Source organism: Diceros bicornis, chromosome 28 (assembly GCF_020826845.1).
Source record: "Diceros bicornis minor isolate mBicDic1 chromosome 28, mDicBic1.mat.cur, whole genome shotgun sequence".
Taxonomy (NCBI): Eukaryota; Metazoa; Chordata; class Mammalia; order Perissodactyla; family Rhinocerotidae; genus Diceros; species Diceros bicornis.
The window spans coordinates 17919420-17939157 of NC_080767.1; the positions used below are offsets into that span (position 1 = coordinate 17919420).

Genomic DNA, 19738 nt, shown 5'->3' on the forward strand with positions numbered 1-19738 from the left:
TATTTGACACTGACTTTAACTTATTAATGATTTAACATAGCACATTTTCTTTACACCAGATATTATTAAATTCTTTAAAAAAATCAAAATGTAACTACATTTACCTAGTAAATAAATATAGAGAATAGGCCACACTGGCCATGTTCCGTCCACATTGAACAATCTCACTCTCCTGATCCCCCCACTTCTCAATCTCGCAGTTGGCGTCAGAGGTGAGCAAACCCAGCTTAAGTCCAAGCTTTGCTATCTTGGCCTGCTCCTACAAAACACACGTTTTAATCACAACAATTTAGTCATTACTGATGTAAAAGGAAGATTAGAGGTAAGGCTACTACAAAGAAATGGTCTTACCTCAGAGTCAGGCTTGTCTGGCCTGAATGATTTCAGGTTTGTGTTATTCTTCTGTGACAATAAAAAGATTGAAACATCTTAGAAGCAGCACAGTTAACCGTAAGGAAATACAATAGTAATAGAAAGCACAGCAAAGTACCTGTAATAAAATTTTAATTTAGACATTTTTAGTACATACTTAAACTATATTAAATTGTTGAAGTTAAAACAAACAACTAATTGCAAATACATCACTAGTACGTGAGTTCAACTTTGAACAGGGAGTTAGAAATCTGGGGCCAAGGAAAGCATATCAGTGTCTCAGAAGGACTTAAAGACTTTTGCAGTCTTCTCAGAGTCCAGTTACCATACCCCCAAACCTCCCCAGCCCCTCTGTTGAATTATTCTTATGAAATGATGTAATAAAATTAGCCATTATGTAGTTTTCCATATGTTCCTAATGTTATGACTCTGGAATTCAATTCCTTTAACCTATTTGCCCTTTTGAGGGCTAAATTTCAGCATCCTAGTTTCACTGACATCCCGATTCCTAATCCTATATCCCAGGTTGTAAAGGAGATTATACTTAGAATTTAGGCTTTAATATTTGAACCTGCATATTTGATGGGCCCCCCTCTTTTTTTTTTTGGTGAGGATGATTGGCTCTAAGCTAACATCTATGCCAATCTTCCTCTATTTTGTATGCGTGACGCTGCCACAGCATGGCTTGATGAGTGGTGCATAGGTCTGTGCCTGGGATCCGAACCTGTGAACCCCAGGCTGCCAAAGCAGAGTGCATAAACTTAACCACTATGCCACCAGATGGGTCCCTATTTTTGAAACAGCAAGTTTGTTTTTAAGTAGGCTATTTGGAACTCAGAATATATTTCCCCTAGGAGAGGAGAAAACATTGTACACTAGTTCGGTTAGCAGGCTGGCCCACAGATGCCTATTTACTTGAAGAACAGAAACCACTACCAATAGCAATGTTTCTTTGAAAAATATATTCAGAAGTTCTCTGGAGATGGAGGCCCAGATTGGGCATTCCTTTCATTCTGAGACCTGGTGGGAACTCCCCCAATTGGGGCAGGAGTTCCAGAACAGCTGGGCTAATGGAGACAAAGGGGCCAGGAGACACAGGGAGCCATTTTTTTTTTAAAGGCAACATTTACTTAAACTACACACACACATTGAGTATATATTCACACATGTACATCAAGTATAAATTACAATAAAACATAACACTCATGTCTGCTTAGCTTAAGAAACAGATCATCACTGATACCTTTGAGGTACATGAGTACCTCTCGGTTTTCTGTTTCCCTTATTACTATGACTTATTACTTCTGACCAGCTATTCTGTCACCAGTTTCACTGCAGAACATAACAGCCTCAACTTTTCCCTTTTTTTCTATCCCATAGTATATATTTTCTCATTTAACATAGTGATTTTCTAATGTTGTTTACTATAGAAGAAACGGGAGAAGTTAAAGGACAGAAAATAAATAAAGAAAACTATAAAGTTACACACACACACAAATACAAGCTGCCTCATGTTCATTAGAAAATAAACGGAGATGATCGATGATCTCTTTGGCTCCTTCTTGTACAGTCACATCATCTGAACCATCTTCCTTAGTCTAGTAGACTATAAAGCAATTGATAAAGCATTTAAGAAAGTTAAGAATAACCTAGAGGTTTTTAGGTTTTATTTTATTCAGAATTTTACACCCCATATTATTCTTTTAAATTTAGTTGTGTTTTCATTATTTTTATTTTTATTTTCACAAATGATTATTATTAAAGTGTTTAATGAAGACTGAAAGGGAGTTGCCTAAAAAGGTACAGAAACCATCTTAATAACGTACCCAAGCTTGCCATCTAGTGGGTGCTATTTTGGAATGCAGCCAGATGCATGAGTTTCAGCTATATAAAGCTAAACATTTCAAGTCTCTACATATAAATAGCATGACATATCTTCATTGAAGGGGAAAGCATTAAAAAAAAGTTCTTAGTTTGTAGAAAATGGTTCCATCATGACCTTGTGCACTAGGCTGAAGACATGAAGAACAAAAAAGACCTCTGACTTCAGATTATGGCTTCTTCTTAATCATAAAATCTGTTACCTATTCTCTCAATCCCCCAAATCCAACACAAATAATCAGAGTATGGGCTACATCTAGACTGCTATTCAGAATAACAACTCTGAACAATCAATATTTAATATCCTAACTTTTTTTGTAATGTCAATTATTGGAGGGGTGGGGACTAGCAATAGGCATTAAGAGCATAATTGGAATTCTGAACAAAACCATTCTGAAACGTACAAAACTTTTCTACTTACCATTGGCTTTGGAAGTGAAAGGTAGCCATACTTCTCTCCTACAAATAACATATATAACTTAAAACACATGTTCTATTATTCATATTTAATTTTTAGAATATTATTAAACAGGAATGTTAGTATATTAGTTTTGATAATTTAGTCTACTAATTACATGTGATTGAGAAATAAAATTGTAATTTGATGGGTGAACATGAAGACTTTCAACAGTTGTATCTCTAAGGCATCTGTGTTGGCCAATCGCTGCCTCTCCCAACATAATGGCAGAAAGGCAAATATTTCACTGACATTTACTATATTTATAACCAGCTTCATTTGTAAAGAATTCTTTCACAGCAGCTGCCTCTAATTAAACCAGATTCTCCTTTTATCAGTACCAGTTATCAGTGCTTGCTTCCTTTTCTGCAAGTATGAGACCAAATCATTCACAGCTAACCTCGTACTGTACTCTCCCAGTCAGGGAAGAGGACAACTCTAGTGTAAAGATAGGAAGATGAAATAAAGCAAATAAGAGTCTGTTCGCTGTGAATTAACACATGGCAAGATGCACAATAACTCAGGAAAGGAAGGAGATGTGTAATGCCCACTTCATCCCTGCACTTTCATCTTTCCAGCTTCTGGATCATGTATAAAGTCAGGTTACAACGGATGATAGACTTTTTTTAAGGCTAATTTGTTATATCTCAGGTAAGATTTCAAAATAAGATTTGAACAGTAATTGCTTCTTGATTTCAAGGAAAGGACATGTGTTCAGCTATAATATATTAGATGGAACCATATGAAATTGCCAATGTTCAACTACTTTGAAATACAAAAACAGCAACATCGTATGGTTCCACCTAATAAAAGTAAATATAATGTAAGAGTACTAAATCACGCCCTTTCTTATAAAATGGCTATTATATGAACTGGGCAAATTTGTTCATAGCATATTTAAAATCTCATCTAGAACTGTGCTGTCGAATATGGAATCCACTAGCCACATGTGACTATTGACCAATTGAAACATGGCCAATCTGAATTGAGATATGCTGTAAATTTAAAATATATACTATATGATTTTGAAGATTTAATATAAAAAATGTAATTTTTAATTATTCATAATTATAAATAAAAATAATTATTCATAATTTTTAAATATTGATTATAAACTGAAATGATAATATTTTGGATATATTGGGTTAAATAAAAAATATTATTATTTATTTATTTATTTATTTATTTATTTTCCCCCCAAAGCCCCAGTAGATAGTTGTATGTCATAGCTGCACATCCTTCTAGTTGCTGTATGTGGGACGCGGCCTCAGCATGGCCGGAGATGCGGTGCGTCTGTGTGCGCCCAGGATCCAAATCTGGGCCGCCAGCAGCGCAGCGCACGCACTTAACCACTAAGCCACGGGGCAGGCCCCTAAAAAATATTATTAAAATGAATTTCACCTGTTTCTTTTTAAATTTTTCTTGTGCCTCCTAGAAAATTTTAAATTACGTATGTGGCTCACATTATATTTCTATTGGACAGTGCCAATCCAGAAGATGAAATGTCATTAAAAGTCAGCTAATGTTACTTGGGAATAAGTTTATGATTCAAATCATTTCTTTGTAATGTCAGAATTGTAAGAGAATCTTATTAGTGGTTTTCTAATCTCAGAATTGTGAGAGAAAAATAAACTTAAAGAGGAAAAGGTTATTTCCATGCCTTATCTCCTAGCTCTGATGTAGCTATCAGAAGATTAATAGAAGATGGTCTTCAGGTCACTCAGAATCTCAAAATTCACCATCTATCTTAATTCAAAGTTTGAATCTTGTCCATAATATCCCTAAGAAGTGATCTTAATAAGCTACAGAAGAGGACATAATCATTATTTAAGTATAATTAGCTTAGGTGAGCAATCTTGTATCATCTAACCTTGTGGTCCATGATGCTGAAATGTTCACATTTACTATCCAAGGGGGAAAAAAGCCAACTGTTTCAGTTATCACTTATTTCTCCAAGATACAACAGAGTTAAGGAAAGCAGAAGGCAGGGAGAAATAAATGCAGTGAAAAGAGAACCGTTTGCTCCCATCACCATTCACCAATTCTTAATCACCTGGCAGTTCCAATCCCCAGGGTGCTCTTATAGGTACTTTGTTTTGCTCCCTACTCCCATCCTTCAGTTAGACTCATAATAGGTTAAAAATTTGAGGATAACTGCAAATCATTCTTCAGATAGGTCTCCTCCAAATGCTATGCCAGTTAGCTTGTCCTTCTTTCCCCCGATTCTAATATAAACCAGATAAGTTGATAATAATACTGAGAAAAACAAACAAGCTGGTAAAAATACCAAAAATGATGAATCTAAATCATTTTATAATTGTTTTTTCCATACAAGTCTAATTATTGCCATTGATTCTAAGCAGAGCAAGAATACATTGACTCAATTATGTTTAGCTATTATATCAAATTAAAGAAGTAGCACAAACAAATAATTTCTCTCTGATGAAAACATGTCATAAACATTAGAAGTAATTGGAAAAACAGGAATATTTGGGGAAAATATACTTGGCACAGATATTTGATTTATAGAATTGTTTTCAAAGCACTGTCTTCACAGGGGTATCATAAATTTAATACTCCCTAAATCCTTTGTTTAATATCCCTTAAACCAACATCACAACTGTGCCATCTTTACTTCTGAGTTTATATCTCCAGATAAATTAAGTTCACAATTAAGGTCACAAGTCCCTCTCATCTTACGGGAGTACCAAAATGATTTCTTATGAAAGCGGAATTGAGAAGTGCTGTTCTCATTTTCCACATCCAGACCTTTTTTGCATCTCTACAAAATAAAGCTAATTCCCCCAGGACAGAAAAGCCTCATTATTTCAGTGAAGATGTGCTATATTATTCCCTACTAGAATTTATTACAATTAGCTTTTTTGGTTCTGGAAGGGGCTCTAAATGGCATGATCAATCAGAAAAAAATTCATGTCCCCAGACCCACTCAAAATGAGTCCCCAGGGGCCGGCCCTGCAGCTTAGTGGTTAAGTGCGCGTGCTCCGCTACTGGGGGCCTAGGTTCGGATCCTGGGCGCACAGCAACGCACCTCTTGTTGGGCCATGCTGAGGCGGCGTCCCGCATACAGCAACTAGCAGGATGTGCAACTATGACATACAACTATCTACTGGGGCTTTGGGGGAAAAAAAAAGGAGAAAGATTGGCAATAGATGTTAGCTCAGAGCCGGTCTTCCTCAGCAAAAAGAGGAGGATTAGCATGGATGTTAGCTCAGGGCTGATCTTCCTCACAAAAAAAAAACAACAAAAAAAAATGAGTCCCCAACTACTGAAGGATAGGCCGATTATGAACTAACCTCTGGAGTAGGACTGAGGTATTCTAATCCAAACCCAGCTGTCATCCACAAACTCTCCCTTACCTCTACATTCAATTAATCACCAAATCCTACCACTACTACTTGTAAAACTCGTCTTACGTCAGTCCTCTCATCTCCATTTCTACTATCATCGCCCCACCATCTCTTGTCTAGATGGATCACTCCCTGATCCAGACCCATATGTCCCCCAAATAAGCTCATATTTATCCACAAGCACGTTCCTCTTCACGTACTCCCCATTTCAGTGGACAGCATCCAATCTGCCAAGTGATAAAATAGGTGCAGAGCTATGGAACAAGGCCACCAGGTACCTCCCTAGAAACTGAAGCCAGACATATTAACTGTAAGATGGTTCAAACAGAACAAAGGAAATTCAGCTTCCTTAAAGGAGGGATAGAGTCTGCAAGCCATGGGAGAAGGCTTCTTTTTGACATTTATTTGTCTAAAATAATCTCAAATTCTAAATGCTGATACATAGTGATCACTAAGGGAAAGTGGAGTCTTTTTGATTTGGTCCCTTCCAACACGAAGACCACGACCTCCCTGAAGGTTTGGATAAGAAGGCAGAATTGGATCAAGGCCAAAAGGCAGGAAGACAAGTATTGATTTTCGAGTTCTTGAAACAATCCCAGGAGGCCCAATTGTGAAATTTGAGGGTCTCAGGTTAAGGGGACAATGACCTAGCTCTCAGACTGAGTGTAAGTATAAGAACACTAAAGCCTCTCTCTCATTGCTTAGCATGTTGTTTGCTACTTAATTGGTTAGTTAAATGATACTTGCAAACACATCTGATAAGTTTCCAAGTCAAAACAGTCAAGATATGCAGAGCAGAACTAAGGTAGCAAGAATACAGCCAAGTCTTTTCAATAATAGTTATAACATGAGTTATAACGGTAGCAAAGAGAAATCAGGATGTGAAGAATACACTCTGTCCTTTGTATGGAAAGCAGTGGGCAGATGCAAGGTAACAGGCAGGCTTGTCATAATAACCATACAGCACAAGAAGGGAAACACTGTGACACTGGACTCAGTCAAGTCAATGACCACTAGTCTAAAGTTGGACTTCGTGGAAAAAGCTATTCTTATGAGCTTCGTGATACAAGTCAGCACAAAGAAAGGCAGTACAAGAAATCAACCAACTCGATCTCAATTAACCCCACATAAGGATGCCTTCTGTACAGCAAGTTACTTTACCAGTTAAACAATGGGAGTCCCATTGATCAAAGGCAGTGGAGTTTCCCACCTAAAGAAGAATTTCTGTTCAGCCCTAAGGAAGTTAAAGTAACCCTGATTTTTTGAGGAGAGGTTACCCAAACTTAAAGAAGAGATCATTTACATAATATCCAGCTTGAAAGTAAAAGAAACCACAATGATCATGTAGTCCAAAAGTAAGCATAGGATTTTCCTGTTTCAACTCTAGTCTATCGGTAGCGGATGCTAGTGCTAAGAAAGACTGAGGCCACTTCTCTTCATTTCCTAAATGAGTCCTATGGCTAAGTGATCATTCTTCTTTAAATGTAGATCAATTATATTACTTTACATTTTAATATATGAAACTTGCCTCACATAAAAATCCATGTAACTATAAATATTTTATCAAAGCATCAAAATGATATGACATTCAGATTAGCTATCACGAAAATCTTTAAATGTAGAAGCATGGTAAATATTTACTGTACTTTACAAATTATGTTATATCTACAAAGTCTATCATTCCCTGATTTTTAAGTAAATCAACAATTATCCTAAATGCGTATTTTTAAAAATGCAAAACATTTAAATGTTCATATTCAGTAAAAATAAATATGTAATTTGATGTTATTATGACTTTTTATTCTAAAAAAACAAGCATGCTTGACATTAACAGAAGCAATTTAAAGGAAAAAAATACAAAAACATATAAACAGAAATAACAAGACAAACAGTACAATGGGAAATAAACAAAACTTCCAGTTGATATTAAAATAAAGAATAGAAATGAGGCTTTCCTGTACATTGTATGGTGCTATTCTACATGTTGTAGAAATACCAATGAACTTACTCACCACAGGAAATATTCCAAGATTATGTAGTCATCAAGGAAAGAGATTCCATCCAAGTGGAAGGAAGCAATTCAAAAATCAAATAACTACATTCATTTCATTATGAAGTTAGTAGAATTAAATCAGAGAATTACTGTATTACAGAAGAGCTTTTGTACTAAACTAAAAAACAACTTAGAAGAAATATAAAATGACTTAATTTCAGTAGGAAAACTAGAAAGTTAATATTAATTCAAAGAAATCTACTACATTGTTTTACAACAAATTTTACTGCTTAGATACTAAAATAAAGGACAAATAATATTTTCATGATTATTTTGTGGAAGATATTTTACTATAAAAATATCCGACTTGGGTTATAACAAGATAATTCATTTTGCATCTGAGGTTTGACACTAAAAAAATAATAGTGTTACATCAAATAATATATTTCAATATGTTTACAGTTTCTCACCTCGTCTTCCTTCAAACACATCATTGATTTCTCTTAGCAGTGTTGACATGTCACTAATTTGGGATTCCCAAGCTTCACAAAATACATCTAGGTTTTCTTTAGCAATTTTACTAGATGGATGCAATGTCAATGTTTCAGCAGCAGAAATTATCTAATGAAACACAATAGACACAGGTGTGAATTTCAAAATCCCAGCTCTCAGAATCACATTGGAGACCAAATTTAAGTCTGTACTGTTCAAATCAACTCAATAAACAACTATGAAGTAATTTCCACACATAAGCACAATGTTGGGCAATGTGGATATACACAGTAGAACAAAGCTAACTGTTTCCTATAAGCTGATATACAAATAAATAGGATGCATTACTATACATAAACCTTTATTCAGGGAGCAATTATCTTTATTCAAGGAAAACTCTGTTTCAACAAAGTTATTTCCATAGCATAATTCAAAGAGTTATGTTCAAACTACAAAGAGTATACTATACACAGCAGTAGAAGAGATTACTGCAGTAGCAGTCATAGTGCTAGTAGTGGTGGTGGTGGTAGTAGTAGTAGTAACATATGCACACACCTATGAGTACACAGTAGACACATTCTTGAGATACTGTGTTAGGTACTCGATATATATTAGTATTAATACTCAAAAATACTAAGCTTCCCAAATAAGCATTATTCCCATTTTACAGCTAGAGAAGCTGAGGCTCACAGATAGCAAGTAACTAATATATAGCTATTCATTCACCTACTATGCACCAGGCACTGTACCCATGTTCCAGGTGCTGGGGAAACAGCTGTGAATTAAAGAGATAAATGTCCCTGTCTTCATAGGACGCACATTATAAAGGGGGGGGGGAGACAAACAATTAAAACTATATAGTTTTTAGAAGATGACAAGTGATAGGTATAAAAATAAAGGGTAAGGAGGATGGAGGGTGTTAGGTGGTCACAGTATTTTAAGTTAGGTGGTCACTGAAAAGGTGGCATGTAAGCAAAGAACTGAAGAAGGCGAGGGAGCCACAGGAAAATCTAAGGAAAGTCATTGGGGATGCGGTGGGAGCATTTCTGGTGTGTTCGAGGAACAGCCAGTAAGCCAGTGGGACTGGAATGACGTGAAAAAAAGGAAGGTCATCAGTGGCCATGTAATGGAGGAACATACACAGTAAGGACTGGACTTTACTTGGAGCAAGACAGGAAGTCATTGGAGAGCTTTCAGAAGACTGATATAATCAGAGTCATGCTACCTTCAAGAGAATTAGAACTAGGTGCTCCTCCTGGGTGGGTACAGTCCCAGAGGCACAGGGCTTGACAAGCAGGTGGCAGCATTATGAGAAGAACAAGATTCCCCATCCTCAAGGAAGGTGGGCACGTGGCTTACCAGTGGACTATGGGCTAGATTTCAGCACTGCTGCCCTCTCAGTGTAAAAACTGTTTAACTGTGCCCTGGATATGATCTAACATTTTAAAGGAAATATAAAAATGACATTGCTAAAGCAGAGATACCCAGAAGCAAATATAAATTATCCCTAATTATGCTCTATTTCCTTAAATGACCCATTTCTGAGACAGATGGCAAAGGCTAGCAGTAAAAGCTGAGGCTATGGTAACAGAAAAAGCTTCTCAAGTTATAGAAGTTGATAACAGGCTCTATCACCATCCTGGGGAAGAAAATCTGGCTTTTCCTAACATCCCTGCTGTAATAAAAACAGTAAGCAGAGAACTGCAAGTTCTCAAATAGCAAGTAGGGCCTGAGAATAACAAGAGCAGATTGCATATGGCAGGAGAGTTGAACCTTTTAGTTCTACTGAAATACATTTATAGCCAAGGCAAGTAGGATGACTCCCAAGTGGACAAGCAAATATTGAAGCCTAGGTTTCTCTCAATAAACAGAGATCCTCTGGTTATAGTAAATGTTCAGCAGATGATCACTGCTGAGGTTCACTCATATAGTTCCTGCTTCCATGATAAGCCTTTGATACTGTTCTCTGCCTCCCTCCAACATCCAACATGGGTCTGCTGCAGGGCACACACCACCACTGTCTCCAAGTCGCTTTAACCGTTCTTAACTGTAAATCCAGGGGCTCGACATCTATCATCCAATATCACAATTAGGAGTAACTCCTGTTGGCTGATGATGATAAAAGAAACAAGCACAGCTGGTAAATTGTGTTTTGGAGCTTAGACGTAAAGAAAGAAAGGAAGTTCTGTCCCTCACTTTTTTCCTTAGATTAATTTGACAGGGACAGGATTAAATGGGATATCCATTTTTAAAAGGCTTTTGAAAATTATAAAGACAAAGTAATATTATAGAGAACTCAGAAAAAAAAAAACCTTGCAACTCTTTAAACAAACACAAGAATTTTCATTTCTACAGATTCCCATATAGTCATTTTCTTATATATGTTCATTTTATATAGTCGCAATTATAGTTTATATACAAATCCATATCCTGCTTTTATCATCTAACATTTTAACAAAACATTTTTCAATGTTGCTAATTCTAGTTATCATTTAAAGTCATAATGTATTCTTTGCCTAAATTAAGATAGTTATTTTGCTTCCAATTGAATCTTATATTATAAGTAATGTAACAAACATCATGTTAGTTTTTTTAAATTTTTTTTATTTTATTTATTTATTTTATTTATTTTATTTTTTCAATTTCCTTATGTCCTTAGAAATTACTGGGTCAAACGTGTGAATATTTTTATGGCTTGTTACCGAATAATAGCTTACTTTTCAAACGCGTGATAACAACCTGCATTGTAAACAGCTTCATTTAAAATAGATGTAAACTAGGACGTCAATTAAATGGGCCAATCTTCAGTTTGGCAGATGACTAGATAACCCAATGGAATGTCAGCTATGTTCTGGCACACTACCTATGAAAATTCCATTATCTTTGTTTCTCGCTGTAGATTTGACCTCTAGTTAGGCAGAACTGTTTACATCTTCCTTCCACACAATTTGTTATGACACTCAGATAAGACATAATAAAGAAGGAACAATCTGCTATTGATCATACCTGTTGGCCAGTCACCTGAAATGTCTCCTCTGCATGTATACAGGTTATTTCAAGAGGTTCTGTCCCACATACATGTCGCAATAATCGACAAGTCTACAGGAAAACATTTCTATAGTTCAACTTTCACATTCTCATTCTTCACAATACATAGTATCATTTTATAATTAATAAAAAAAAAACTTTACACATAAAAGAGGGATCTTTAAAAGGATCTAGTGGTGCCCATAGATTTCATATATGAAAAAATTTAGCTCAGAGAAGTGACTTCCCCAAGGTCTCTCAGCTAAACTATGTCAGAGTTACTATAAGCTACACATTCTTTCTATCAACAAACAATACTTCCCCTCATGGTCAATTAATTAACACACCTTTCACTGGAGATAACATTGGATTAGGCAAGACTGATGTAATGAGTAAAGAGCCTATATCAGAGAAAATTATTGAAAATCTTGAGACTTAAAACAGAAAGTTAGAAAAAAAATTTTTCACCTTTTAAAAAGATTTGCTGGGGACCAGCCCAGTGGCGTAGTGCTTAAGTGCGCGCACTCCGCTGTGGCGGCCCGGGGTTCACCAGTTTGGATCCGGGGTGCTCACCAACGCACCACTTGTCAAGCCATGCTGTGGCGGCGTCCCATATAAAGTAGAGGAAGATGGGCACAGATGTTAGCCCAGGGCCAATCTTCCTCAGCAAAAAGAGGAGGATTGGCATCGGATGTTAGCTCAGGGCTGATCTTCCTCACAAAAAAATTAAAAAAAAGATTTGCTACAAGATTTCTATAAATAGCAAGTTTGCTTACAGTCATAATATTTGGTTGATAAACATAAAAGTACTGGGGGGAGGGGTAACTGAGTGAATGTGGTCAAAAGGTACAAATCTCCAGTTATAAGATAAATAAGTTCTGGAGATGTAATATATAATATAACTATAGTTAACAATACTGTTCTGTATATTTGAAAGTTGCTAAGAGAGTAGATCTTAAAAGTTCTCATCACAAGGAAAAAAATTTCTGTAACTCTGTGAGGTGACAAATGTTAACTAAATTTTTGTGGTAATTATTTCACAATACATACATAAATCATTATGTCGTACACCTTACACAATGTTATATGTCAATTATATCTTTAAAAAACTATAAAAAAAACCATAAGCATCAAATCTACTTTAAAATGGAGATGTATCTACAGTCATTTTAAGAATGTTCCCTAGCAGTTTTCAGATGTAAAGATGATGAAGCTAGTCCAATTAGTCTAAAGGTTCCTTCTAACCATTAGTCTTTGAGATTCAGTGAGCAAGGCATATTAGATAATACGAACACAGCTAGATGGTTCATATCTGTGCATTTATATATAGTCATGTGCCGCATAATGACGTTTTGGTCAACGACAGAACACATATACAACGGTGGTCCCATAAGATTAGTACTATATAGCACAGGTGTATAACAAGTTATACCATCTAGGTTTGTGTAAGTAGAGTCTACAGTGTTCACAGAATGATGAAATTGCCTAATGATGCATTTCTCAGAAAGTATTCCCATCATTATGTGACGCATGATTGTACATTTGGACATAACCTCATATGTACAAGGTATTAAGTATATGTTTTTTTACTAACAGATTGGCTTAGAATATCAATTAATAATGGGAATTATAACAAAAGTGGCAGGTGAAGCACGAATAACACATAACAGAGATTTGGGCAGAATAGGAGAGGTTCGGAGAAGGAATACTGTGCTGAATATCTTTTCTTTGTCCCTCCATATCCATTCTCCTTCCTTCTCAAACCTGCTTTTTGCCCTGGGAGACTGACCTAAAGTGGTCTACAGCTATGTTTGGCCAACAGGAAGCCCCACCAATATACCAGCAAGGATGAGGAGAGTAAGGGCCTTTATTCTCATGCTCTTTCCCTGTAGGGTCGCCTTGGGCTGTCTCTGTGTCTAGTCCTAAAATCACCTCTCAAGGTGGCTCTCTGAAAGACTCTATGCTCTTCCAGTTTCCAGTAACCACTCACTCCCCTAGTTAATTTGGGCCTAGGAGTGGTACCAGCTCTGCTATCACTAATCCCAATTACTGCACTCCCGTGGTTTCCCCCACACCCAGTCTATGCAACTGTAAATAGCTCCTTTATTAAACCCTCTTTAAATTATCCTAATTTGAGTGTACCATCTCTTTCCTGCTGAGACCCCACAGATTCAAACAGAAACAAGGTCATACAACGTATCTCCATTGCTCTACTCCAAGGTCTAATCTCTCTGAGAGAATAAGAACAAAATGATTAAGAAGTGCATTTGTGGGTTCCAGCATTTTTTGTGGTTTTGTTTGAGAGGCCAGATTGCTGTAAGACCAGAACAGATAAACGTTATATCCTTAAAATTCCAAAGGAGAGAGAAAAAAATGCTCATATAAGTTAACCAAAAACTAAACTTGCATGAATATTCCCTGATGATAGTACAGCTATCATTAAACTACAATTTCTTTAACAAGCAAACCTCTTACTCACCTCAACAAGCTGCTCTTTCTGTTCAGAGAGTTTGCAGGCATATTCAGCCAAACCTTCTAAATTTCCTTCTACTCCAGTAAGTTTTAATGCTTTTAGAACCACATGATCAGCATGGTATTTTAACAGATCTGCTACCAGCTGAGTTGCTGTACTATGAAGCTGCAGATGTGGGGGGTAAAGGGTGATGACAGAAAGACAACAAACAATAAGGCTTTGTGACCAAGCACCTCATAAGCATGTTTAAAACAAAAGAGTAGCAACCTCAACCAGTCCCACTTGATCGGCTGAGGGGAAAGTGTAAAGCTCTCTGTGGTAACAGAAGTTGTGTAGCACTGGGGAGCTTGCAAATTCTCCCAAAGAGTGATATTGACATCTTTGAGTTCCCTGCTGTGAGCAGTAATGCTGTTTGTGGAAGATGAACTGGTCATCCAGTGGCAGAGTAGCCTGGTCCCTTTCTCATCCTACTATCAACCAGCTCCTTCCCATACAATTTCTCTCTTGCTTAAATAAATGCTTCTTAAATAAATAACTCTTAAAGTTACTGAGAAATAGAACAGTATTAAGAGTATGGTATCAGAGTACTAAGGGGAAATCAAATAGCAGTTCATGATCACTAATAAGTTTTTTAACAGACTTTTGAAAAAGTACCATGGTGAGATTCAGGCAATTTAGGCATTTAACAAATTTTATTAAATACCTACATCATGGCAAGCATTGTACTAAAAGCTGGACATACATGACAAGTAAGACACAACTGCTTCCCTCAGGGGCGTTACAGTTTATCTAGAGTTGCTATCCAGAACTGTACTCTCTAACTCTTGGGTCACAGGAGAAACAATGGATAAAAGAGTAACAAAATCCTCAACGTTTTACTTGACTTTGGGTGGAATAGATTTTAAGCATGGTTCACTCTCACTGGATATCTTTGGGTACTATTAACTCCAAAATCTTTTCTTCTCCTTATCTTGCCTTTTTTTTTTTTAACATTGTGACAGGTTATTTTGGGGTTCTCCAGAAAGAGATCATTTTAAATAATACTGTCCTAAGGAAAATCTGACTTTGAATTAAGCCTATTTGAAAGAAGGGATTTTTTTTTTTCCTGGAAGTAATCCAATGTCAGTTCAAATTACAGGACTTTCTACAAAATTAACAATAGGGTAGTCCACATTCATGCAATCAAGTGAGAATAATTAGAGTCAGAAACAAAGACATTAAAATGCACTTTCCTTTGGAAATAAAACGTACATAAGAATTTTAAAAGATTTTGTTTAACCACCAGGGCCCTAGAGAATACCTAATGCCAGCCCTTTATTTCACAGACTATGACACAGGTCCTCAGAGACTGAGTGACTTGTCCAAGGTCACGTAAATCTCACAAATGGTTCTGGACACAACTTATTAACAACTCTAAGGGAAGAAGGATGAATAAACACCAAGTTCCTGCTCTGTGCAATGTACCAGCAGCAGCTTTATAGACATTATCTCCCTTAATCCTTATAAAAATTCTCCTAGGTTGATGCTGTTATACCCATTTCAGAGGTAAGGAAAATGGAGCTGTGGAGAGCCACTCAGCCTTTCACCAAAGGACGTTGTGGTCTACTGATAGTCATAGTTTTAACAATAGTTTAGTTAAAATTGAACAGGGTGGAAAAAATGGGTAGGCTTTTTTTAAACCATAGAAAACCATATCCTTCCATACTTAACAGGACATTAAAATGAAGGTTTCAATAAAGGTCAATACCAAGTAAGATGTGAAACAGATCACCATGTATATAATTTATAAAAGAAACGTCCAAAAATAATTTCCTTCTCCTGAGCCCTTGACCCTCTTCAAAAATATAAAAGAGTAAAGAAATTAGAGATAAGGGAGAGGAGAGGTTTTTATGAGGAGGATGTTAGGAGAGCTGATGGTGTTTACTGTGAGTCCTACCTCCAGACACACCCCAAAGTAGAGTGAACAACATGACATGGGAGTTGTAGTAAGTAGCGGGGGCACCAGGAGAGCCTCTGAAGAACATACCCAAATATCCATGAGAGGGAAAGTCAGCTTTAAACATCTACTGAGCCCAGGGCATCTTATACGGGCACCAGTCACTGAGAACTTTCTACCTCCCCACTTCCTCTCTTCTCTCCCTGTGCCACGACCTGGCAAAGATCTGGAACAGAAGTTAGATAATGAGGAAGAAGGGCCTGAAAAAGAGAAAAGACATCTTCCCCAAAAGCCCTAGGTGGGGCTGGGGGAGTGGGGAACAGAGGAGAAGTCCTACAATTGAATGAAATGAAACACTGATTAACATATTGGAATGAACATTCTCGTTTTTGAACTGAGATTGTGTTTTATGACGGAAAACAGAGATTGGCAAACTTTCTGTAAAGGGCCAGAGAGTAACTATTTTAGGCTTTTCAGGCCACACAGTCACTATTGCAACTACCCAACTCTGTTGTTGTGGTGAAAAAAAAGTAGACAATATTTAAACACATGGGTAAGACTTTGTCCCCAAAAACTTTATTTACAAAAACAGACAGCCTGGTCATAGTTTGCAAACCCCAGACTTAGAGTGACTTTCAACTACCTGCGAATGACCAAATAAGTCATGAGATGACCAAGTTTTCACTCAGGGAACAGGGAAATCTTCTCAACCAAAAGAACATTTTTAAAAATCAGCTTTACTAAGGTATAATTTATATACAACAAAATGTACTAAGGGTATGATTTGATGAGTTCTGGCAAACATTTACACCAATGTAACCACCACCACAATCAATATTTACAACATTTCCATTATCCCAGAAAGTTCCCCCGTGCCCCTTTGTAGTAAAAACCACCCAAAATCTGACCCCAGGCGTCCACTGATCTGGTTTCTGTCACTATAAATTAGTTTTGCTTTTTCTGGAATTTTTTCTAAATGGAATTATACACACACACACTCTTTTGCGTCTGACTTTTTTCACTCAGTGTAACGTTTTAGCGATTCATCCATATTGTTGCCTGTATCGATACTGTTCCTTTTTTACCGCTGAAGAGTATTTAGAATAGTTATACCAAAATTCATGTATCAATTCCACTGTTGATGGAAATTCAGATTGTTTCCAGTTTTTGGCTATTATAAGTAAAGCTGCTATGAACATTCACGTAAAAGCTTTGAGGATAATGGCACTAATAAAATGGTGGCTTCAAAATAACTAGGTCAAAGGAAAACTTCTAAAACAGTTTTCTGGGTACAGGGACATATTAATACTAATGCATATCATACATACCATACAACACGAAAATTAGCAAAGAATTAAAAAAGGCTAGATTTCAAACTATACTTACTTCTTTCTTAAGTTCATTGAGGCTGTGACTGATTTTCAGTATAGTAAGTTCCAGTTCTTCAGCGATGCTTTTTGTTTTCTTGCTTTGCTAAAAATTTTAGAAAGTATATATGAAGTGTTACCTCATCTTTTTCATCTGGTAATTCCAATTTTACTTGAACTATAAATTATAATAAATTTTTAATATCATTCTGTGAACTATATGAAAAGTAGATTTAAAAAATTCACCTGTTGATGGTTAGAGTGGAAAATAGAATTTTAATTAATTATATTTTTCTACTCTAACTATAAACAGGGGAGTCTTTTAAAATCTAATTTTCTTTAATAAAGTTATTATATCTAAAACTAATCTACTTTCATCTGTTTGGAATGCTCTATCTCTACACTCTTAACCTAGTTAAAAATTAAAATCCCATTCATCTTTAAGTTCTTACATAAATGTCTCTTTCTCAAAAAGGCCTTCTCACAAGATCACACAATCCAAATTAGACTCTCTTCTTACCCACTCTAATCTTTTCTCTAAGTAATCATCTTAGCTTGCAATTACATACTTACTTTTTGATTTTGTTGTTTAAAGTCTATCTTCCCCACTAGGCCTTGCTAAGTTCCATGAAGCTGGGATAACATTTACTGTGCTTACCACTGAATCCACAATACCTGGCACAGCAAATGGCAGGTAATAGGCATTCAGCTCTTTGAATGAAGAAATCAAAGTTAAACATGAATATCTTCATGAAGATTTCTTGACTGCCCTCCCTAAATATAAATCCGCCTTCCAATCCTCTCAACACGTGGTCTGTACCTCCTCTTAGGACACTTGCAAAGCTTTGTGGACTTCCTTCCCACATTTTTCTTTTTTTTATTTTAAATATTTATTTATTATTTAGTGTGTCTCTGTGCGTGTGTGCGCGCATGCAAGGAAGATCAGCCCTGAGCTAACATCCATGCCAATCCTCCTCTTTTTGCTGAGGGAAGACTGGCCCTGAGCTAACATCCGTGCTGATTTTCCTCCCTCCACGTGAGACGCCGCCACAGCATGGCCTGACAAGCGGTGCGTCGGCGCGCACCCGGGATCCAAACCTGGGCGGCCAGCAGCGGAGCGCACACACTTAACCGCTAGGCCACAGGGCTGACCCCCCACATTTTTCTATATTGCAAAATTCTTGCAGGCAAATATTTTATCTTATTCACCTTTAGATTTCCAGTGCCTGGCATATCAAAGGCATTCAGTAACGACTGCTGAAATAAATGAATGAATGAACAATACATCTGGCCTGCAGAATCAGAGATCTGAGTGTTATAAAATATGTGAAAGGTGATAATTTCAAATTAAAGTATTGATAGAGTCGAATTCCCAACACAGAGAGCATTTCCTCACAGAAACTCTTTATACTGAATGATGGGCATAAAATTGAACACCGAAGCAATCTAGTATCACACAGACAATTCAAACTAAACACAAAACATTGCTTATATCCCTGATGCCACTCTACTCTACATTAAGTTTCCCTATCAATATGAACATTTGCACTGTTGTGATGCCAAGAAAACATCAGAAACATCTGTGATTCAAATCTGCTCTTCATAAGTCAATCTATTTTCAAGGGAGTAAACTGCTGCTTCATTCGGTACACTCTCGGCCACATCCATCCTGCTTCTTCATCTTTACTGCCAAAGCTTTACTGCCAAAGCTTCTGTTCATGACGTCCAGATTTGTTCTATCCATGCTATATGTTGTAAACCACATTAACTACTTTTCTGACATATCCTAGTTCTAAGAAATAAATAAATGGTGCCAGAAACATGTCTCAGGCCTCTGTCTCTCAATTTTGTAATCCACCCTCTATAAGAGATTGGGTACACACTTTCTGTATTGTTCAGCTTCTGCCAGTCTTTACCACTCTTGCCCAAATAAAACCTCCCATGTTTTAAGCAAACCAGCGGCCTATTTACGTCTCTTTAAGTGGCTGTCCACCAATCCTAGACCAGGAATCTGTGCAAGGGTAAAAAAATCTTTTACCTGCCAGCTGGATCTACCCTTGTCTTCATTGCATCTAGACCTCAATTTTCTTCATTGCGTCTAGACCAGTTTTCTAAATCGCTGTGTTTATAAATAAGCTGTCCTCAGAGTTAAGAACTGTGCACATCTCAATGGTTCCGGCAGTAAGACTCAGCTCCCAAGAACCTCTAGGTAGGGGTCTACTCCTCTGCTCTTCACTCTGAAGAAGCATTTTGGGGAGGAATTTTCCAGAGGTGAGTTTGGTGGAAGAATGGGGACTGCAGGGTGAACTAGTGATGGTGACAGTGGCACAGAATCCAGACTGGCCAGGATGAGAAACAACAGGCCTAGAAAC

At 36.9% G+C, this 19738-nt stretch overlaps 1 protein-coding gene across 2 annotated transcripts in view; it reads right to left on the minus strand.

Annotated features, from left to right (window-relative positions):
- The window catches only part of CTNNAL1 (catenin alpha like 1), a 60928-nt gene that overhangs the window by 7876 nt on the left and 33314 nt on the right, over positions 1-19738 (minus strand). For both annotated transcript variants that reach the window (XM_058523729.1, XM_058523728.1), the window contains 7 exons: positions 17386-17472; positions 14070-14228; positions 11570-11662; positions 8542-8692; positions 2675-2712; positions 352-402; positions 105-259 (listed from right to left, as the gene is read on the minus strand). In XM_058523729.1, the coding sequence (XP_058379712.1) occupies positions 105-259; positions 352-402; positions 2675-2712; positions 8542-8692; positions 11570-11662; positions 14070-14228; positions 17386-17472 (734 nt within the window). The remainder of the gene's footprint in view (positions 1-104; positions 260-351; positions 403-2674; positions 2713-8541; positions 8693-11569; positions 11663-14069; positions 14229-17385; positions 17473-19738) is intronic.